Here is a 23,185-nt window from a genome sequence, read left to right as displayed (position 1 = left end):
CTCCAGATGAGAGCTGCTTAAGTCAACACTGGCAACACTACCGCTGAATCTGTATCTGTGGTCTCTTCCCAAGTCCAAAGCATCCAAAACCATCTCCTAACAATTCAGCCACCTTGCGGTAGGAGGTGCCTGTGGTCCTGTTGGAAAACTTACTTAGGTGCCTATGCCCTCCTTACTGCACAGACCAGAGACCATGAACATCTTGCCTGAAGAGAGTGACATGACACTACTCTCCCACCTAGCCCATTTATGCCCAAAATAACATGTCCCAGCTCCTTCAGTCTCCTCTAAGCACACTGTAAGCATAAGGTTAACAAAACCCCGCCATTCCTTTCCAAAATGTGGTGGGGAGATGCCTCTCTCTTGCAGACTGGCTTCTTACAGGAGTGCTCACGCCGAAGGAACAGACTTCCCTAGACTGTTTAGGCTTTCCCTTTTTTGTTTTCTAAAATCAAAGCGGTATTAACACCGGAAACTGTCTTGGGAGCTGCAGACACAGTCGTGGATGTTCAGTGGCCCCACTTCCAAATTGCTGTGTTAGTGACAAGGGCACCTTTCCAGCAGATGAGAGAGGCAGTGGGTTGAAGCAGTGCAATGAGCTGCATGTGGATCTCCCGCTTCCCAGTTAAGTGCTCCCAGCCAGTAGATTATTACATGACAGTGGGTAGCAGCAGTCCATTTTTCAAAGAGAACTGCAGAAAACTTTTTTCAGAGCCAGTCTTCAAAGTCTCTGTGCCTGAAGGACCACTGGGCACCCACATTCAAGGCAAGGTTCCAGCATCTGGAACTCAAGTTCCTGTAAGCACTTGGCACCAAAGGTGGTGAATTTATCTACTCCCACATCCAGCAGAGGGAATCCCAGCACATCTCCCTCACAGGTATTTTCCAGATGGCTGCTGTGGCCATCACACTTTGCTGGCTGTGGTGAGTCGCTTTCTCCAGCGCTTAGCTCTCCTCCATTTGCTCCATACAGCACATAAACATTGTGAATTCTTGGTCTGGAGCCAGGTATCTAACTTGCAGCACCATGAAACTGTTTATTCACCTCCATGTTTCATTCACATGCTTTATTCTTGGACTAGATGATCTTTCAAGGTCCCTTCGAACCCAAACCATTCTATGATTCAGTGTAGAAGAAAACCAATGTAAAACCTGAAACTCCCCACCATCTGCCTCACTGCTCTGTTCTGGCCTCCAGGACACCCTATGGACCTCCTAATCAATTTTCTGATACAGTTTTGAGGAAGCAGCATCCAAACAGTGACAGCAGCTAAAGATCCTTGGATCCTAATAAAAGAGTAAGAGACTGACTGGTCCACTGATGCAGAACTTGAGCAGACCAACTTCCATTCTCTTCTTGCCAACAGACATCTCATACAACTATAGGCAAATCACCCAGAACTGGATTTTTCTGAAGGGACACTTCAATGCGTGAGATGAGACCTTGCTGGATTTCCAAAACCACCTCTTTCTAAAGCTTCAGGCTCCTACTAGGTTGCTTTCCACTTGACTGAAGAGTTTACCTAGCTCTTAAAATCCAGCCATACTCCCTTGCAGCTTTCAATCCCAAATATATAAAATTGAGCACATTTAGCATTGGCAGAAGCACTTAATAAAGCATTTTTAGATCTCCCCCTTGTACAGGTGTTTTCTTGGCTAGAAGCATCAGAAGGCTTTAAGCATTCTACTGACATCTCTTGAGGGATCCCACTCTCACAGCCCACGAACAGGACGCCCGGCGGCTCAGGTGCAAACCAGAAGGAAGCACTCGAATTTTAAGCTGCTGTATCAACCAGTAACCTGAGGGGCTTTCCCTACAGCTGATGTCTTACAAGCCCTGTCCCTGACTCCTTCACTAGACTCGTTTCCCAAATTACATCCCAACACTCATCAAGGGAAAGGAAAACAACAAGACCCTGGCCACACGGCCTTACGGGAAACGTGGTTCAGCTGTGAAGTCCAGCCAGCAGCAAAATGCAATGCAAAGCACAAGCTACACTTCCCATGAGATACCATGAGAATATTTTTGGCTAAACTCTTCTGGTTTTCAGCCAAAAATACTTTGACAAAAGAACTAAAACTACCCCGGAAAACTGACACTTTTCTTTAAAAAGCTATTTTGCCAAAAGCCTTCCCACTTTAAATGGATTCTGGTTCAAGAGTTTTTGGAACGGCCCTAAAGATGGCTAAAGAAGAGCTTTAGAAACAATGTAGAATCACTCAAAAGTAATCAGAAAAAACGGCCTTCAACGTAATGTACAATTTGTAAATTACACTGTAGATTTCTGCCGCTTCCACAGTGCGATTCTCTGCTGGCTCTAGGACTACGCCATGTTTGAATACCATTTTGACTATGGATTTAAGTTGTATATTCTCTTTCATGTATTAATTAAAACAATAACTTCACTTTAACAGATACATCTAAGAATTTTCTGACAGTCCAAACACTTAAAAGAAATACTTGTTAAGTCTTGTCTACAATATTTGCATACCTTATTTATGCTGCAACAGTAGCATAATAAAATTTTTGATATACGTCTAGCAATTCATCACAGATTAAAAGATCCCAATACCACCGTTATAAGCAACACCTTTAAATCAGTGGGGGTTTTATATCCTCTGATCACTATAATGCCTTAGATATTCATGAACACATAATGTAATACAAAAGATCTCAGCTACAGAGAGGAAAACATGGGGCAATAGTTTTTTTTACATTTGCTAAATTTTAAAAAACTTTAAATACCCAAGGATCAAAGTTGCAGTATTTCCAGTCCAGAGGCTCTTTCTATTTCACTATATGGCAAGTGAAATTAAGTATTTCAGCTGTCCGCAGTGGTTTGATTTTGCTAGAAAATCATCCCCCTCCTTAATCTCACTGCCTACATTGAGCACATACGTATGTATGCACAGAGGTCAGAATGGATACTCACAAGTCCCTTTATGAATCCTATTTTTCATACCTCATGACTGAAAAGGTGGCATGTGGCCTTCTGGTTACTGAAGTACAGCTTACTCTCATATTCCAGCTCATTTAGACCAAGATTTTATATCTTTACAGGCCCTTAATTTTCACCAAGCATTCCTGTACACCACAACTTCCAAGTTGATTTGGTTTTCACTGAGTTTGCTCTTCATTACCCAGTGGTGTAAATCCAGCCCTTACTGGATCTTCTGTCATCTGCTTCACTTCTGCAACGTCAGTCTTCACTCCCTGCTTTGCAGCTGTATTAAAAGTTCACTTTTTAAAGTAGAAAACAGCCAGCTGCTTAGGAATAAAAGTAGAAGGATGGAGAAAAGCACTTAACATTTCCAAAACTAAACTGATATTGACTCTCTGTTACCAGGAATTACAAACCATTAGTGAACTGCCCTGAGTTTCAACTGTAGGAAAAGTTATAATTCATTTAGTTTTGTCCTTCCCTGCTCAAAGGAAAACAAGCTCTTCCAATGGCAAATTTGTATGGTTTAAACGATCAATCTCCCCCACACCCCCAAACAGGAATTCAGTGATCTAACCCACATGGGTACTTCTCAACAGAAAGGTCCAACGTTATCTGAAAGAATCTAGCGAGCTCTTATTTCCCTTACCTTCCCCTACTACTTGGGGATCATCAATCATATTCTGTCACTTACAGGGCAGCCCCCTAACAAACATCCAGGCTTTTTCCTCTACATGCTTCCAAAGAGTGAAAATATAAAAGTCTCTTACCTTATGGTTGCTGAGAAAACGGGAACTGCAGAATGCTCTGTGCCTGCAGGGACACTGCACAGATGAACCTCATTGCTGCTGTTTACAGAAGTCTGACAGTTTTTAATTTGAAAAGAGGTTGTCTTTTGCTTTTCGACAGTTCAACAAATCAGACAAAACAGTTGCAAGTGTTATCTGTAAACAGCTTCCTGTTTGAAATAGATCAGCTGTCCTACAGGACAATAATTAGGAAAGAAGTGTGGGAAAGCTGAAGAGGTCCATGATGTAAGCTTTTTATTTTGGGAATGTACTTTTTTGGGAATGCACTCTTACTCTCCCCTCCTCCTCTCTAGCAGAGAACCCCTTTTTAACCATTTACATCTATCCAGCTCTAAGCCATGCATGCACACTGTCCCAGCACAGCACTTTCCTTGCTTTGCTTCAGTGGATATGAAAACACATGAAATGCAGCACCAAATCTTAATGTGGATAATTAACACACTCTCCCCTTACTGAAATTCTCTCCATTCTTGCAGTTGGCTGTAGCATTCCTGACTTGAGTAAAACATGCAACGGTTTCAGAGCTGAGTCTCAACACTCCTCAACACTGTAAATGCCAAGTTACCCACATGGCATACTTCTTCACAAAATTTTGGAGTTTGAGTTTTTGGGTTTGGGTTGTATTTTTTAAACATTTTTTGATAACGCTTTCTATGTCAATGTGAAGGGGGGAAAAAGGAGACAGAAATCCTTCACGATAGCTTCCAAATAGTTGTACAATTCTGGTTTTCATCTTAAAGAGCTAGACTAGTTTGAGCCCTGGGTAAAACACAGTACTCCACCTATCTTCAGATAGGAAAAAAACAGAGTCAGCTGATTGTGGGAGGTGGTATTTTGAGAACACCTCCCTCTGTTACAGCAGTTTATACTTCAACAGATACTAACAGCTTCACTCTCGACTTCCAGGGCAAATACAGAGCACCACTTATGACTATATCAATTAATACCCTCTAATGAATACCTGCTATATTTGTAAGGCTGTAGCTCTGTTAAGCTTCAACAAAGAAGGTACCGGAATCACCTGCCCCCACCCCTGCTCGTGTCACTGTTCCCCTCTCCCAGTTTCTCCAGTTATGGTTTGAGGAATCATGCTGTAAGCCAAGTGCTCTGCAGGACAAAAGCCTGGGTAACTCCCACTACGTGACCTCTTACTGGAAGACTAGGATGGCAGCTGGAGCACTAGTGGGAGGTTCCTTTCCATCTTCCACAGTCCCAAGACCAGAAAAGTATCAGAACACCAAAAAGGTTTTAGACTGAGGCACTAGAGAAAACTGTAATAGGACCACATGGGTGTTCACCTCCTTACCACCCTTCTGATCCACTCTTGTGGGAGGTAGGTCCACTCCATGGAGAATTTCATGCTGGGGTGGGGGGTGTGTGTGTGTTTGCAATGCAAGCTGATGACACGCAGTACCTATGCACTCTTTTCCTGCATTGCTTATGTTATGTCCTCTCCCGCAGCAAACCTCTCCCTGGCACCAAGGTGTGGAACCTCCACCCCCACCACAGCTCTGCACATGCTGAGCAGCTTTGCTGGCAACGACAGCAAAACCAGGTATTGCAGATAGCACAGCACTGCAGAGGCAGTGGTGCTGCATACTCAGGACTCTGTGTGGGCTACCTTCACAAAGGCAGACCTTTCCTAAATCCTCCTGTTTCCTTGTTGGGCTGGAACCCAGCTACCCTCCTCCATTGTTATAAACGCCTGTAATTTAACATACACCAAATGGTCATAAAATTAAAGAACTGATGATCACTTCAGTAAAAAAAAGACAAAGTGGTGGAACATGAACATAAGGACCCCATAACTCCAATTTAAAGTTCAGTTTTATGCACACAAGCCCCGTTATTCAGTGGGAGCAGAAGACAATTAGCAGGATTGGGCCCTTGCAGCACTCTGTTGACAGCAACTTGCCAAGAGAAATGTTTGATGTAAAGAATGCAGCAAAGTGACTGCAGTCCAAGCCTTTGAAGATCATATTACAATGGCAAAGGCAACGTCCATTTACATATATATCTACTCTCCCTGTAAACACAAGCAAATAACTTGGAGGCCAGCACCAGAAATCAAGGGAAAAACAGGCATTTCAGGGAAAGCTAGTAGAAAAGGTAGGATTAAATACTGGGGAAGCAGAAGTGAAAAACAGACATAAATAACCAGAGTTCAAAACAAAGGGCAAACACTATAAATGCAGTGAAAATGCTTTCTGTAGGAAAGGGGAAAATAAGCAAGTATCTGGTTTCCTTTCAGCTATGAGAGAGAAAAGGGGGCAGACCACTTGCAGAAAGGCATAAGCATCCTCGCCCACCCAGAAAGCCAACTGGAAGCTGTGTAGCTGCATTGGTGCATCATCTAAATCGGGCTGCTATGTGCAAACGGGGGTACTGATGCATGCACTACACAGGAGCAGCTTAAGCCATCACAACAGATGTTGGCTATTAAGCTAAAGTTTTTCCTCATGTTAATATTCCTGTCTGAGAAACTGTAGCACTTCAAGAGGTGATTCACTAGTCTTTCAGCCACCCTTGTCAGATGGAGAGGGACAGCCCTCAGAGGCTAGGGTATACAGCGAGACACACCAGCTAGACCAGCCACCTCAGCTTGACACACAACCCAACATCCACCCAGCTTTTAGCTCAGGTTAAACACCATGTTGACACAACTATAGGTAAAAGTCTTGGATTGAAACCAACCAAAACCACATAGACAAAAACCAATTGATTTTAAAAGGACAAGAACAAGTCTTCTATTAGAAAAAGAAAAAAAATGTTTATACATTTTAGGAGCCTTCAGGCAAATTCTTCTCCTCTTTCCATAATCAGTTGGCATTATCTTTGTGTCTGCTAAGAGGATTAAACATAATACCTATTTAAATTAAACACAACAGCTATTTTAAAATGATGTTGTTATGACAAGATGACAAGGCCCTAATTCTTCCCTTGGTTTCGTAAAACACGCAATGGTATCAGCAACGCTCCCAATCAGATTTTCCCAGAGAATGAAAACTGCCAATACCCAAACTCCTTAGTAAATCAGTATGTGAGCTCAACTGCTGGAGCTCAGCTTGGCGTAGACCATCACAAATGCTGTTCCAGCTCCCGAGAGCAATGGCTGCCTTGCTAAGGAGCCCTCAGGGGGCCTCCCAAGGCAAAGTCCTGAAAGAGGCAAGGAGATACAGCAGAGTCACAACTCCTCCACGGTACAGATTTGCACACCAGCACTCTGAGTGCATCCCCTCCTCTGTCCTGAGGCAATGTAAGGATGTGTCCCATTCCCTTTGGCAACACCTAACAGTAATTGTTTAGCCAAGAAAATAGGAAACAATTTTATTAAACAAGATACTCCTGCCAAAAAACAGGCTGTAGGGCTGCCCCTGTGGAGATACCCATCTGAACCCCCTTCCCTTAGCGCAGCTCCAGAGGGCAGGCAGCACCACTGCACTCCACAGGCAAGGAGACACCAGAAACTATCCTTCACCACCTCTTCTGGGCAATACACAAGATGTATGGTGGGCAAGGTCAGTGCAGAAACAGCAACATGGGTTTAACTTTGCAGTTGTGTAAAATCTGGCCTTCAGCTTCATTAGTTGTGTTGCACTAATGGGTTTTTGTATCAAATTTCTAAGCAGCCTTCGCTGCCGCAGCAGCACTTTTTCCTGTTACTCCCCATCTCTGAAATTGGAATCATCTTTTCAGTGCCTGGCTTTAATTCTATCTTTGCTGCTCCAGGGACAGATCAAAACTGAGCCAGACATGTCAGCACAATATCCAATAATGAAAAGCATTAGCTATTAATCATTTAGCAACATCTAGCAGCGACTGCTTGTTGCTAAGCTTAAGAATAATTTTCCTGAAAAAAAAAACAGTAACTGGAGGGTAGAGGAGGGTATACCTGAACTTGCAGACCATAACAAATCCAACAAACTTTCTCCTCTTGATCACAAGACATAAATAAGATCCTTTACACGCAGCTCTCTGCAGGGAACAGAGCACTAGTATAAAGAGATGCTCCTGTCACTTCTTTCTTTTGCTCTCGGCAGAACGCAGGCTGCTCACACGAGCGCCCGGCAGGCAGGCAGCAAGAGGCACCGCGAGGCCACTGCCTTACAGAGGGGTCAGCCATCGGCACTGATCAATGCTGCACAGGCCCGCAAGCAGGACAGGAGAACACTCCCTCAGCCTAACCACAAGCCTTCTTTTTACGAGACTTCATGACTTTCTGTAATCAGTACCTTTTTTTCTGTCACTGATACACCTCTGGAGACCTAGAAAGCACATCCCACAAAGAGGAAAAGGTCTAGCTTCTCGGCACTGCTCTGGCTTTTAGGTATAACAAGAGAATCAAACTCGGGCCTCCCACTTGGAAAATTCAGGAAAAAAAAGGCATAGGAAATAGATTATTTCAGCCCACAATGCAGGAGTGACAGGATTTCCTTCTAACGCTGTTTGGTGCGAGGATTGCTACATTAAAACTTACACTCAAGAAAGGTTAATCAGACATGATGTTATCATTCATCGGATTATCGTTTTAATACGAGACAGGTCAAGCACTTACCACCCAAAACTTCAAGCAAGTTCTGTCACACTAGAATTGTGACACATCTACACACCCTTTCAAAGGAAAATCAACAGGCAGCAGCCTTCCTCACAGACCAAAGTACTTGAAGACATTTGTGAAAGGGTTCATATGGAATAAACAATGAAAGCTCTAATATCGGGTGTAAATCTCAAGAGCACCTAACAGATGTAAAGCTCCTGCTCCTCGTTTTGGGCTACTACAGGAAAGAATCGCTCTTTTTATACTCTTCAGTACCTGGTTGTCTCTTCACATCGACACCACCCATGTACTACTACTGCTCAGGGTCTTGGTACAGAATGCCCCAGCACTTCTGCACACAGACCAGCCGATAAAACTCCTGAGGAATCGCGCGTTCAAGAGTTCAACTGCGCCAGCACATGAAAGGTATAGGAAAAGTCTAGCAGCATCTCATATGGAGCCTGTTTAGGTTAAGGTAGCATTTGACACTAGTATTCCAGCAGCCTCATTAGCACTTGACCAGATGGCATCAACTGACTTTCCAGATTGCAGGCATACACTTGATATGCTTGTCGAGGGACAGAGGGAGTTGGCTGACTATCACTGACACTAACACACAAGGGAGCCCGTGAATAAAGGTAAACTAGGACTAAAGTATTTTGCAAAGCACACAGACTGGTATTTTTATGCCACAAAAAAATTCACCTTTACTTGCAGCTTAGTTGATGCAAGAACCACAAATGGCTTTGACAGCATTATCCTTTCACTCAAAGAATTTGCTTGTGGGGCCAACACGGGCCTTTGCATTTCATATAGTTCAAAGGGCTTGCAACAAGAGCCAAGAAAAATCTATAGCCAGCTGGCAATGCCTGGGAACATTTGCAATCTTTACATTCAGTTTACTAGATTTCTCCTCCCCCGCTTACCCCCTCCCAGTGCTTCAAAATAGAAACACTACTGACATTTTTATTACTATGAAGAGATCAAACCTGAGTTGTATTTACCACGAAACAGGAAATGCCATCTACTGAAGCCTGCTGTCTGAACACCACCTCTTCTTGCAGAGGTTACACAGCCCCAGCAGACTCGCCAACCTCTAACTAAAGGCAGTTAAGTCTCCCAGTACTCCTCAGACTGCTTCTTCCAATGCACACCATCAAATATCAGTTTGCACAGGCTACCATCTGGTATTGTTGCAGCAGGAAGCTTAGTAACATGTCTGACTTGAGACTAGAATTAATTTGGGCAGACTTGGTGGGGTGGCGTTTCCGACCTGAGTAATACCCATTTTGACAATGACAACTTGAATTCTAAAGTTCTGGTACTCCTGCTGTAAGATGTTTTGTGATTACTCTCCACACAAGCTGCCAGGGTTTGGGTTATTACGTACCTGTAAGTCCCCTCACCTGATTCTAAGGGAAGCTGATGAAGTCACTTCTGCTGAATCATCCAATAAGAACAATAAATAGTGAAGGAGTTAAGCGAGGAATAAAGTTATACTCCAGAGACAGAAGCTCGAAAGGAGAGACAAGAAGGCCTTAAGGTAATCCAACTTCTTCAAAGATACAGCCTGCTTTTTTGTGCAAACATTTCAAGCCTTGTCAGCAAGTAGCAGGAAATTAACTACTAATTGCGACGCAGCACGTGTTGTCCTTGTTCTCTTTGCATTCTCTGCACAAAAAGGAACAGCATACAGCTATCCATCCTGCCCTACTAAAGTGAAGTTACGGCATGACTTAAGCGCCTTCAAAAAGCAATGCAGAACTTGTTTTAAACTTTTAGTTCTTCAGTTGTGAAGAAGAAAGGTATCAAATGGGAAGCACCCAAAACCACAGTAAATGGGAAAAGGAAATAAAGGTACAACCCTCAACAAGTGGCACTTGCCCTCCATCTACTGCCAGGTAGGAAGATACAAGTTATTAAAAGCCCCTGGAACATAGGCTGTTACCTACTTAGCTCTTCACCTAATAGGCTGTCTCCATAATCAGGTGCCTTTTACTGTATTAAGCACTTGCTCCTAAGTAACAGAACAGCCTGTTCAGCACAGTGAAGTACTAAATTTATATAAACTGCTCAGAACATTTACAGGCCCAACTCCATGCTCTCCCCCAAGCTAGAAAAATTGTTACTTGCTGGAAGTGTTTCTAAACAGATAAACAAGTCAAAAACGTAGTGTTTGTAAGACACTATCCCGCAGCCTTCAACTGCTGTGACACAGCTAGTCCTTCCTCACCTCTCCATATATTGCCAAGTGTGTACCAAACTATGTTAAAACATTATTTAAAACCCAAATGTTCCAGCAGTCATTGCTTTACCCTGCTGTATCTATCCCTGCCTTCAGCTATTAGCCATGAAATACAGACATACATACTGCTAATATATGGAGATACAAAAATCCGTGATTTCTGAAAGCAAGATCAATACCTAGAAAACTGTAGTTATTGTCCAGCAAGACAGTCAAGCTCTCAGAAATGAAAATGTTTCCTCATGTCACTCTGATAAAGGTGAGAAGCTATAGGGCCTGCTTTTAGGTAAGAATTGGTACATAATTTTGCCACTTAAAGAGCAAGAAGCTTATCTTAAATTCAAACTATACCTCCTCCAACATACTTCCCAAAAAATTCAACCCCCTTTTTCAGATGTCATTGCTTCACGTTTCAGAGGTCACACCACCTGCTAAGTAGACTTCTTCCAGTGTCAGGAACACGTAGGTCTCCAGCTGGTATTCTTGTGTGCAAAACGCAGGAGTTCCACTGCTCTACAGTAATTCTCCATATCCTCCCCAAAAGGTGACTCTCAATATACTTCAGATTATTTTTCAATGCCAACTCTTTTTGCAGTCTCTGGACTTTTGTTGCAACTGTGACAAGAACAACCTCCTAAGAGTGCTACCTTTAAAACACTGGTGACTTAATAGTTTGATATACAAGTGTCACTCATCCAGATAGTAGAGAAGTCCCATGAACCAGTTAATCCCCATCTACATTTACGAAATTCAAAATGTAAATGAAATTACTCTGTTATATGAACAGTTGTTTATTAAGCCATTTTTTGCACTTTACAGCTGGAATTCTGGAAATTCAAACACCACATCTTTGCCTGTGAGCTTCTTGTAGACACCAGAAAATGTTTCCACCTGTGAAGACAAACAATCTTGTTTATACATGCTGTGTAAGGAAGTAAAATCTATGTTAACATACTTTAGGTACTACACTATTTCCCACTGTGCCTTCACTCTGAAGTGAACTATGAGGTTGATTGTTTCCTTCTAGATTATGGTAGCTGAGTATTTACATAGAAGACATGTTTCTGGGGAATATTTGGAACCTCCTTGATTTGCAACCATAGGAGACCCAGAGAGCTGAGCAAACCTAAACATGTCCCCACAGAAAAAAACTAAGCAAAGTGATAGGGGACTACAGGCTGTACACCAAGCACATCTGTTGAAGGTCAAAATTAAATGCTTCACTTAAAAAACCAAAAACCAAACCACACACACACACACAAAAAAAATCCCCAAACAAAAAAAACCCAACAAAACACTGTTCCCATGAGGGAACCAAGATAGCTACTTTACAATCCAGGGGTTTTGGCAAGGTGAACTAGAGCTTAGTTCAAAACAGTCTTGCCCCACCTGCAGCATCATACTCCAAATACAAACAGAAGCCTCTCCATTGCCACAAGCCAAAAGGCAGTCTTTTGCTGGATCACATAAACGACCTCTTAGCTATGTCAGAATGCCACTCCACCCTTCACGAGAAAGTAAAGTTTCCCATTTACCTTGTGTTCAACATTGTTCTGTTGTGCTTTGTCCAAATGGACTTTTATGAGCCTGCTGCCATCCAGTTTTACGCGGATTCTCTTGCCCACGATTTCACTTGGGAAGACCAAGTCTTCAAGAATGGCATCGTGCACTGCAGTAAGCGTACGGCTGAAATGCCACATTTGTGTCATTAAAACATGTCCTCTTGCAAAATTTTCCAGTTTGCTAAGGCTTAAACCTTCCACAGCATGCTTTATCTGAAAATTCAGTGCTGTTTTGGGGTTTTTTAATGCTGCAGTGTAACAATACACTTCTTCACAGGTCATGCAAAAATAAAAGCTAAATTCAGCACCAAGTGTAGAAACTTAATGACTTCATGAGGGGAAGAAGTCAGTAGCATGGTTTCTGACCTTTTAGATCATGTTGCTTTGCAGCAACAGCCCTGAAATGCTCCTTTTATTTCCACACATTTAAGGAAGAACTCATTTAAATCAGAACCCAGTTGTCCCATCTGCAGTTCTGCCAGAGACACTCACTGGAAGAGCTTCAATATGCAAGTATCTTCAACTACACAGTATGTTCATAGGACACCCAGTTTTGAAAACACTGTTTCTTCATCTGCCTAAACCCAAGAGACTTAGAACACCGATGCAGCACAGGAAAAAGTCTAGCTGGTGAGTTCAGTCCATGCTTAGAAGACTGTTTAATGTCTACATTTGTGTTCCAAACTGTCCAGAAGTGAGCCAATATGAGAAAAATGAATCCAGGTTATTTTGTGCATGAGTCTAGATGACTAGTAAAATTTCCAGCTTCCCGATCTGCAGTTTCAAGGCAGTATTGCTAGTAACTAAGACCTGTGCCTACAGCAGCATTTCAAACTTGCAAAGATCGGGGTAGCTAAGGCAGATCAACATCAATCCCATTTCTACGCTTTGCAACATACGTATCAGTTTTACAACACTACTAGCCTGATATAGGCTCAGGCTGAGAAAGGGACAGTCCTGCACACTCTCCTTCTCTTGTGCTGAAAGTGACAACAGGCTAATTACATACACAGATGCCAACATCTCTAGCCACTGTACAACACTAGTTTCAATAGAACACAAAGTCATCCAGAGGCAGGACTTCAGCTAGATGAGTACTATGAAACAGCACTTTTAAAATCCATGCCTGAAAAATTCAAAATACAGTAACAGATGACACAGGTATAATACTGGGGCTGGAAGAGGTTACAGGAACATGCCACATGTCATACAGAAGACAAACTTAAGACACGGACTACATAATGATACAGTAAAATAAAGAACAGTATAGAAGAGGCACTGACATCCACATAGACATAACAGTGTTGTATGTTTATCAATAAAGAGACTAGATAAGAGCAGGGAGGCAATTTAATACAAATAACTGTTAAATTCATACCCCAGAGGGACGACCCGTACCAACACCCTGCCTCAGCCACTCTCCCTCATTGCATCCCTTCAGTGTGCCAGCCCTGCCCTCTGTACAGCCCAACATGTGATGTCGATGTGGCTCTTCCTACTTCAAAACACCAATTCCTGTCTGCCCACTCTGGTAACAGAGACAGCAGGTCGGGGTGTCTTAAGCCAGTACTGCTTACTAAAAATTGGCTACAGCTGTAGCTGGAAACACAAATGGAGCTCTAAGAAATGCAACACAGTGCTCAAAGAGAAGCTTTTTACTGCACTCTTTAGCAGTAAAACAGCAGATACTATTTCAAGCAGTAAGAGAAAGGATGAGACCACCACTTGAATGACTTCTGAAAAAACTCAACTAAACATGTGACTAAACTACCAACTTACAGAAGGCAGCTGTCATACTGCATTAGTATTATTTACTTACCTCCTGGGACGCTTTTGCTTGTTTTTTGTGCGGCTTTTTCTTGTTGGCTTGGGCAGAATCCTCCTCTGTTATGGGGGGGGAAAAAAAAAAAAAAAAATCAAACAAAAACCACCATTTCTCAGTATCTAGTGTTTACAATCAACACAAGAAACAAAAAACACACCAAAACAAAACGAACCCAAAAAACACAACACATGCACTGCCTCACACACACTAGAAACAGACATATGAAACACCAAAAAGGGAGACTTAGATATGCCCAAAGCTACACCAGCATTACAACTTGATATTACTTGCAGAGGCTGAAGTACTGGCATTGTTTTATTTCTGATCTACTGATCCTGTATCCAGTACACTGAAATAAAAAGATCTGTATTTCACCTCCCCCTTCCCCCATGAATACAACTTTACTGGGTCATATTAGCAATCTGAATACACTTCTTCAGGAGCAGAAACCACAAAGAATTTTAGATTATTTGTTAGACTGAACCTCTGGTGCAAAGCAGAGCAGGTAAGCTATCTTGGTCCCACAGACAACTAGGTGACATCTGAGATCTAAATGCTTGTTTGAATAATGAGACTTATTACACAATCCAAATCAAACCGTGGCTTAAATATAATGTGTTCCAAAAGCAGCATCTAAAGGTACTTATACCAGCCTGGACCAGTAAAACTTATTTTCTACTTCCCTATCTGCAAGGGCACATGTTTTAAAACACTGAGGTTTAGATGCAGCTGTAATCACCTGCAGTACCTTCTACCAACACATCACATATTCTGTATTCATGATGTATTCATGATGGGGTTACTGTAATCCAAACTGGGTCAAGGTATATTCAAAAGGAACATTTTGCCTACAGCAGAAGAAACGTACACATTCCTTTCTAAAACATGGATTACTAAACCAACAAGGAATTCTCAATTCTCACTTTAAGTGAGCTAGCCTTCTTGGCCACATAAGATTCAGGGTAAGGTGCTCTGGCTCATGAAATTACATTATGAAGAATTTTCACTAAAAATAGTTTCAGTCTAACAACTAACTGTCCACTCTATAGACAATCTCCCGAGCCCGTCTACCCCTTAGTACTGCCCAGAGAGCCCTCTATCACTTTTTCATGGCTTAGCTCCTTCCATAAATTCAGAACCTGAGTCAGGTTCTTCCTTCCTCTCCTATTAACTTGAATTTTAAGTGCTTAGATTATGTAAGTGTAGTAAAGGTCCTATTAATATTTGCTCCCTTTCACTTTCAAGCGTTGCTTCTCAAACTTCTGCAGGAGTAAGAAAGGCCAGAACAAAAAGGTTATATCCTCCTCCAAAAAGCTTCAATTTCACCAAGTTTCCATAGCCTCAGCTGCTACCTGAAATCATTTTAGCCTACATCCATAGAAGGACATTCATTGCATTTCCTGCTGTTACAAAAATATGCATTGTATCAGTTACCTCGAACAGACAAGACAAGAGCAGCAGTGCAGCACTGAACAGGTTACCCAGAGAGGCTGTGAAATCTCCATCCTTAAAGTGTTTTCAAGGCTCAGCCAGACAAAACCATGGCTGACCCAATGTTATGTTGGTACCAGTCCTGCTTCATGCACGAGGCTGGACTAAACAACCTCCAGGGATCCCTTCAAGTCAACATTTTTATGATTCTATGTGTTTTACCTGAGCAATGAACACCACATGCTTTCCACTGAATTTCTTCTCCAGCTCACGAACTAGCCGCACCTGAATCTTCTGGAACGATTTCAGCTGAGGAACTGGTACGAAGATAATGATGGCTTTTCTGCCACCACCCACTTCAATTTCCTGAAACAGAAAGTAAACGTTATCTGCGGGTTGAGAAGTAATGTTTGGTTTGCTCATGAATCCTCTGAACACAGATATTTGATAATCTTGCTTACAGCTTGGGGCTGGGGTGCATCAGAGAGCAGTACCTGTTTTAATGCATTTAAGACTGAGCATCGAACACAAAAACCTCTGTCAGAGCACTTGTTTTGCTGTGAAGGAGGGACTGGGCCATAAAACCCACCACTCCCTTCAGAGCCCTAGCCTCTGAATAGCAAAGCTCATTCTTTCTGCAGGACAGGACACAGATGCTAGAATTCTAATTATACTGAATGCTTATCATCACATCTGCAGTGGTACTTACATGCTGATACAGTTTCAAAAATTATTTGCTTCTAATGCAGACTCTAGGTGAAGTTTACAGTAATAAATCTCTTATTTTTGAGCTACTACATGAAAATCATCTTCTGTCCACCACTTACCAAGGCCTGCATCACTACTCCTGTCATTTCCTTCACCTCCAAATGCCAGCAGGTTTACATCACATCAAAATGGATTAGTTTTGCCCTAGTTTGTTCCCCCAACAGTTGATCAAAACTGAAGAAGTTTGTATAGGCTTACAGCGTGCTTCTCCCACAAACTTCACTGCAGAGACATCCTCATTCTCCAACAGAACGGAAAGCTGAATTGCTTTTCACCAGCCATGTTCCCAAATAAGCTAACTCAGATGCCCACAGGGTATTTCTCACAATGAAAACCAAGTAACTAACTAAACAACAAAGCTATCTTAAAAAACTCCTCATTGAGGACTGTAAGCCTTGCTGTACTTCAGCAACAAAGCAGTTATTCTGAAGGCCCCTGAACTCATACATCAAGCTGACTTCTGCATGCCCAGATTCTTTAACTCTTAATCAGTCATGCATGTGTGCCTGTATTGGTGGGCCTGGGCAAGAATCAAAGAGCAAGCTACTTAAGTTTTTGATTGCAGCAACCAGTTTCAGAAGTTCCATCCAGCCTCCAAGGCTGACAAATTCCAACACTAACACTCTTCTTCCTTTTCTTCCTTAAGGTTTCAGTTGCCTTTACAAACCAGAAGTTTACAAACAGGCTAACCTACATGTTCAAGTCAGTCTACTACCTCAACCCACCTCCTATCTATTGCTTGGTACGTAAAAGAGGATTTTAAACTGATTTTTACAGGGTATTGTAGCTCGCACTCCTGACAAAGATTCTGCAATGCCTACAGTTCCAGCTAATAGCCACAAACACTTGAGGTCAGTTTCAGACCTCAAGCCCAGTTTGCAGAAACAGAAAATAGAACCAGCATTTTTAAAAACATTTAAAATTACAAACTGCTATTGGAGTTTTTACAATTACTTTTCAGACCAGCTCCTAAAAAAAAAAAAAGTCACTATTATAAAATCCTACATGTTAAGAGCAAATACTAGAAGATACACCACAACAGTGTATAAAAAACAATCACAGGCTGTTAAGAAAATGCTAAGTTCACCACTGACCTAGCATCAACACTCCCAAGAAGTAAACACACAGAGCAAGTCACCAGGCAATTCTCTGCAGAGGTCTAGCCTACCTTAGCTGCCGTGATGTTCAACTCCCGCAGCTGAGCCTTTAAGTCAGAGTTCATTTCCAACTCCAGTAGCGCCTAGAAAGGTGAAAATGCACATAAACCATTACATACAGATCAATTCATAAAAGTCTTTGAGGCCACAGTCTGTCCACAGTGCCTCAAAGCAGCTATATACTTTTTACCACTGTCACTATCAAAGACATAACTTCCTGTAGTGTCACACTGACAGATGCAACAAGTTCAACTGGTGGGAACACAGGCTGACTGCCCCAGTTCCCAAGTAAAACTAGGAAAGAGTACACATTTAGACAGCATCACGCTGATCTTTTAAGCTCTAGACAACTGTCACAACACTTGTCTCCACAACCCGCAGTCAGTTACCAAACAGCAGAAGGAAAAGACACGTACCTGGGATATACCAGACTCAAACTCATCTGGCTTCTCGCCATTAGGCTTCACAATCTTTGCGCTAGAGCTGAACATGGCCTTTCTGCAACGCAAAAGAACATCTCGGTTGTCAGCAGGAACGTGTCTTCTGCTACAAACACTGCAAGACTCGGCAACCCGGCTACTCGGCCACACTCCTCAAAGCGAAGCCGGAGCGCGCCCCGCGGGCCGCAGCAGGTCCCACCAGGGGATGCCGGCCACCATACGGGAAAACCGCCCCGGGGAGCCAGAGGCCTGCCCACCCGGGCGCCCCGCCTGTGCGCTGGGGACCGGCGACCAGGCCCCGGCCGCACCAGGGAGGTTGCCCGGGCGCCCACAGGGCCCCACGTGCCGCCGGGCGGCCCTGCCCGGCCCGCGGAGCGCCGCGCCCGGCCCCGGCCCCCTCCTGACGGCGGGCGGCCTGCCGCCCCACCACAGCGGCCTCCCCCGGGGAGCCGCCAGGGGAGAGTGAGGGGAGAAGCCCGCCAGCTCCCCTCCCCCAGCTCCAGGCGCCCCGGCGACCATCGGGCCTCGGGCAGGCGGTAATCGGGGGCATCCCCACCGCGGGGCCGCCGCGGGGAGCACCGCTCGGCGCCCAGCTCCGTATCGCGGCGGCGGCGGCGGGGGAAAGGCGGCCTGGGCACCCACCTCTCTCAGCACCGGCCTAGGAAAAGGGAGAGCTCTCGCGAGCGCGCCTCAGATCGCGGCCCGGGAAGGCGCTGGCCCCGCCCACCCGGGTGAAGCCACACCCGGAAGAAGGGCAGAACGGAGCCCCGCGCGCGCCGCGAGCCGGCGGCGACTTCCGCCGGAGCGAAGCCCGCACGGGCGCCCAGAGTCCTGGCGCGGCGCCCGCGGATGACGCCACCACCAGCTGCTGGGCGCCGCGCCGGGCGGGGCAGGAGGCGCAGTGCGGCACATGCGCAGCGCCGGTGGCGGCGGGGCGGGCGAGGGCTGCCTTGGCCCACGGGCTGTGGCACTTGGGCTGCCTTCCCGCCTCTCTCCCTCCGCCAGGGGCTCGCCCTGTGACGCCGAGAGGAGAGGGAGAAGGAGGAGGCCGCGCCGCTCCGCCCCTCGCTGTTGTGCCAAGTCTTCACCGTCATTTGCATCTCCGTGGGCGCGGGCGGCGTGAGGCGGCCCCCTCCGCCCCGCTCGCCTCAGTGGCTGCCGGCCAGGCCCCTCGCAGGCTGCAGGTCTCGGCTTCTGATGTCGACGTGCTGCTTATGTAGTCACCGGGATCTCGGCCTTGGCAGTGCGGCACGGCTCGCGTGGCTCCAGCGATGGCAGGGCCCGTACACGGAGCGTGTCAGCCTGCCTGCACCCACACCGAGTGCTGTGCAAAACAGCAGCAGCCACCAGCTTTAAATACAGTAGGATACTGGATGGTCTTTTTTCTCCCCTCTCCGTTTCATCTCACCATGTTAATTTAGTGGGCCAGGGGTTCAGCTGTGATGTTCAGCCCTTTCAAGGTAGAAGAGACCTGCTGGGGCAGTCTTGGCACAGGGCTGCCCCTGATCTGCGGCAAGGCGTTGTGCTGGAAAGATGAGGTGAAACTACACCAGGGAGCATGCTGGCAGCAAGAGAGGATGGGCAGTTGTGTGCCAGCTCAGATCCATGCCTCAGCTTTGTTTTGTGTACCTCTACAAACATGACCTCTCGGTTGCTTCTGCTGAGACGATGTCACAGCCATCAGAGTTACTAAACTGTCATTAGACTAGAAATAATGCACGAGTCTTCAGCTGTGTTCGGGTAATAACACAAGATATGATAATGCTGGGCTCCATGTATTCTCTGTATAACTGGAAGCACTTTATATTATATATTGTGTTATTATCTAACAAAGAAGGCATTGATAGCGCTTCAGCTGAACGCTGATAAAAGAACAAGATGTACTCTAGTTTTGAAAGAAGTGACTTGCATATTGGTTCCAGTGATAGTGCCTGGTTGTGCCTGTGAAGTGAAAGTAAAACCTTGCCTTGACAAAAAAATCCCCACCCTGACATTTCCTTGTTGGCTACTTTAGAAAGGTTCCATGCTTGAGCGAGTCCCACTCAGAGGCAGGCGCTCAGCTCTTCACAGACACTGTCCAGAGGGGTTAGACACAGAAGTGCAGGTTCTGCACTGAGATTCCTGAATAACCCTAAGAGCTGTCAACTTCAGCTTGTAGTACCACATTCACTATTACTATGTAACAGTGTGTGTAAAGTTTGCTACTTAAAAAAAATCCAGTAACTTCAGTTTGTAATACCACAGTCACTATTACTATGTAACAGTGTGTGTAAAGTTTGTTACTTAAAAAACCAGTAATGGAGTAATAAAATTCCTCTTGTGAACAAAACCCGGGCGATCTAAACAACCTTAGCATCTGCAGAAGGCAGCCCGTCATGTTTTCTAATGTTTGTGGACTTTTCCCTAAATTTATGATAGCTAGAAAAGCAGATTGCTTAGTTCCCATTTTTCTCCAAAGTCACGGTTCTTCCCTTGCATGAATTCAAAGAATGGGAAAAACTGCCCAGCTCATACTGATGGCCAGGATTAGTATTTCTAGAGATTTGGAATTAACTAAACAACAGCAGTGAGGATCTGATTGAAGAGTGAAAAAAACAAAGATAAGTAATCGTCTCAGCAGGCCAGTAGTCCGCATTGAGTTTGTAATGTGAAATCCTTTAGAAGAGAGAGAAAGAATAGGTGGTGTGCAAATGGATCAATATCAGACTGGTCAGAGTGCTAAGGAAGAAATAAAAATGCAATGTGACTACCTGCAGCTTCCCATCTCCATGCTGTTAGTGCTAATGAATAGACCAGGATGCTACGTAAGAGCAATGAGAGAAGGTGTAGAGACATGTTTCCTTTCTGACATGCAACTGTGCATTAGGGAAAGGACACCGAGTGTTAAGATCTGTGTGGGCTTTACCCAGTCAATAATGTCTGGTATCCAAAGAAGCTGACATGTTTTCAAGAAATACTGTGGAAGATAACTTCTTAAAAGAAGTTATGTAATTACGAAATCATACAATTGATATGGTTCTTACGCCGTGCAGACTCAGAATGGGCAGTGTGAAGAAGTGGAAAGAGTATGTTAGTCAGGTGTGTTGCAAGAGTATCCCAACAGCAGCAGGACAAGGCCTCATGATGCTATGAATAACATGATTTAATATAATAAGTGGAAGAAACAGAGACAGAAGGCAAGACTTGTCAGGGTCATAGGTAATTAGAATAGGAAGCAAAAATGAGTCTATTACTAGTTCACTTCTCTGAAAGAGGCTTGCATAACCACACCAAAGTTTGGATACCCACACCTGCAGTGGATTGTAGATAAAGGGACCGCCTAGTGACCTACCTACCTAAAAAGTCCGTTTTAAATAGGAAACTCTTGGTTCAGGTCACATCAGATTTTGCTTTAAAAGCTTATGTAGGGAACCACATTATGGTTAAACATGTTTCAAGCTAAATCAAAGAAGATTGAAATGCTTACCTAATGTATACACGCATTAATGTGGGACAAAGTAATCAGCTAACATTTACAGTGAGTTTAAGTGAAAAGGTCCTACAGACACATGCTCTTACTAAAATGATGAGTGTATTTTTTTGTCTACATATATTAAGCCCTATTTTTTCTACAGACTGTCTGTTATAAATACAGAAAGACTACCAAGAAAATATGTTAATAAATTAATAAACAATTTTTAGTTGAGGGGTGGGGTGGGGGTAATGACACAGGACCCTTTATAAGCTGAATATGGGGACAGTGAAACACGGCTGAATTTATAGTGCAGTGTGTTGAGAGGAATGATCACTGTCAGGCCATGCATGGCTCAGTGACCGCTCTCATTCAACATGGTGCCACCATGTTCCCACCACAACAGGGGGACTTGCTCTCCTCTCTTTTTCCTTAGCTGCTCATTCCCAATACATCAGCTGTGGTAGCAAAAACGCTTGTGCAAGCTTTGGTTTGGCAAAACCTGACTAATTTGTATGTCTGATCAGCTTATTCTATGGTGGCTATGCAGGGTTACCATGTGCAACTGCGGCATTGATTACCAGTGCTAAATCATTTAAGAAACCCACTTAAAGTCCTATCCATGTATATATTTACATTAATCTCTGTTCAGATGAGGAGAGCTTTTGTGACTGGACTCTTCAGCTTTGCAGGTGAGAACTAAATGGTTCACTTGTTGGTAAGCCTTTGCACTCATTTTGTGGAACTGTGAGTTACAGAGCCTGAAACCCCTTCTCTGCCCCAGGCTGACTGAAAAACTCCACAAATCCACTAGTGCTACAGCAACCAGAGAGCCAGTACCATGAAGCAAGCACACAGGTATCACTTAGCCTAGTGGTGCTAAATGCCACAACAGTAAAAACACCAGCAGTCACATGAGGAAAGGGATCCATCTCTCCTCCCACTGCACCACAACAGCAAGGAAAAATCAACAACAGAGATGCAGCAGTAAAGGTAGGCAGGGCTGGCTGATTATACGCAGCCTCAGTTTTATCAACTGAGAGAAAAAGCAATCAAAGTGATGTGTATAGTACTCAGTGGACTTAAAAAAAAAATATTTTTTAATTTGAATCTGAGCTCTGCATGTTGATCATGACAGCAGGAGTTACTGTTTAGTCCTTGCATGTAAATTGGATGTATGAATCTGTTCAACCAAAGAATTAATGAGTGTAACAAAAAAGTCTTTTCTTTCCCCATCACTTACTGCTTGCTGGTTCTTTAGTATGCGTTGCCCAAAGAAGACTACGTGTAACACGAATTTGTAAACCTGTAAGGAACAAGAAATCCATCTGCTACAGAAAAAGATAATTAAATGAAAAGCTAACCAAGAGCAATAAAATAAAAATATCACGGGCAGGAAGTAGTGAAAAGCCCAAGAGTCTCAGTGGAAACCTTTACAGAGATAATTAATGTAAATAATCTTGATCTGAGAAAATCAGGCATAAGCATTTTGTAAGTAAGAGTAATATGAAGTCTCATTAATATATTGGAAGAAGCAAGAAAAACACAGCAATTATATTCTGATATAACCCTGACCAAACTGTTTCTGCATTCTACCAAGGCCTGTCAAATGCATAAGCTCTTTCTGTTTTGTTTTGCTTTTTAGAGGTGTCATCCAACCAATATGAACAGTAACATTGCAACCATTTGCTGTTTTTGCAATGGAAGGCAAAATTAACATCAGTGTTTTGCATTCTTGGCATTTTACCAGGCCACCCTTGTAAATCTGAATGCAACACACTATGGCTCTTGGCATCTTGAGGCTGGCTTTGTCGCAATAATGCCTGTATTAGAGCTACAAGGAGAACCCAGCAACTGAAAATGCTGTAGCACGTATACATCGGGCTGTTTCTGGTGGCAGTCGTGCCTGTGCCCCCATCTGCTGTAGGTCGACCTCATCGGAAGCTCAGTGAAGGCACCCAGACATCCTGGCTTTGGTCTCCAGGTACATGACAGTCCTGATAAGAGGGTGTGCCACA

The 23,185-nt window shown here is 43.9% G+C and overlaps 2 protein-coding genes across 4 annotated transcripts in view; both read right to left on the bottom strand.

Annotated features, from left to right (window-relative positions):
* Positions 1-11,154, bottom strand: part of COLEC11 (collectin subfamily member 11) — a 48,916-nt gene extending 37,762 nt beyond the window's left edge. For 2 of the 3 annotated variants that reach the window (XM_080387828.1, XM_080387830.1), the window contains exon 1: positions 3,713-11,154. The gene's annotated coding sequence lies outside the window, so the exon portion shown is untranslated. Of the gene's footprint in view, positions 1-2,963; positions 3,679-3,712 lie in introns of those variants that run through there. The other variant, XM_080387829.1, reaches the window with a different exon arrangement.
* Positions 11,155-11,304: 150 nt separating this feature from the next.
* On the bottom strand, positions 11,305-17,853 carry RPS7 (ribosomal protein S7). Its single transcript, XM_080387838.1, has 6 exons — positions 17,693-17,853; positions 17,288-17,359; positions 15,574-15,717; positions 13,915-13,979; positions 12,069-12,219; positions 11,305-11,424 (listed from the first exon to the last, which is right to left on the bottom strand). The coding sequence occupies exons 1-6, from the start codon at positions 17,765-17,767 to the stop codon at positions 11,347-11,349; spliced, it is 585 nt and encodes a 194-aa protein (XP_080243964.1). The 5' UTR covers positions 17,768-17,853; the 3' UTR covers positions 11,305-11,346.
* Positions 17,854-23,185: the final 5,332 nt, after the last annotated feature.

This window comes from Falco punctatus, assembly GCF_963210335.1.
Source record: "Falco punctatus genome assembly, chromosome: 5".
In the NCBI taxonomy this organism is placed as follows: domain Eukaryota; kingdom Metazoa; phylum Chordata; class Aves; order Falconiformes; family Falconidae; genus Falco; species Falco punctatus.
Note: the sequence above shows the minus strand (reverse complement) of the source record. Positions and strands in the feature narration are given on the sequence as shown.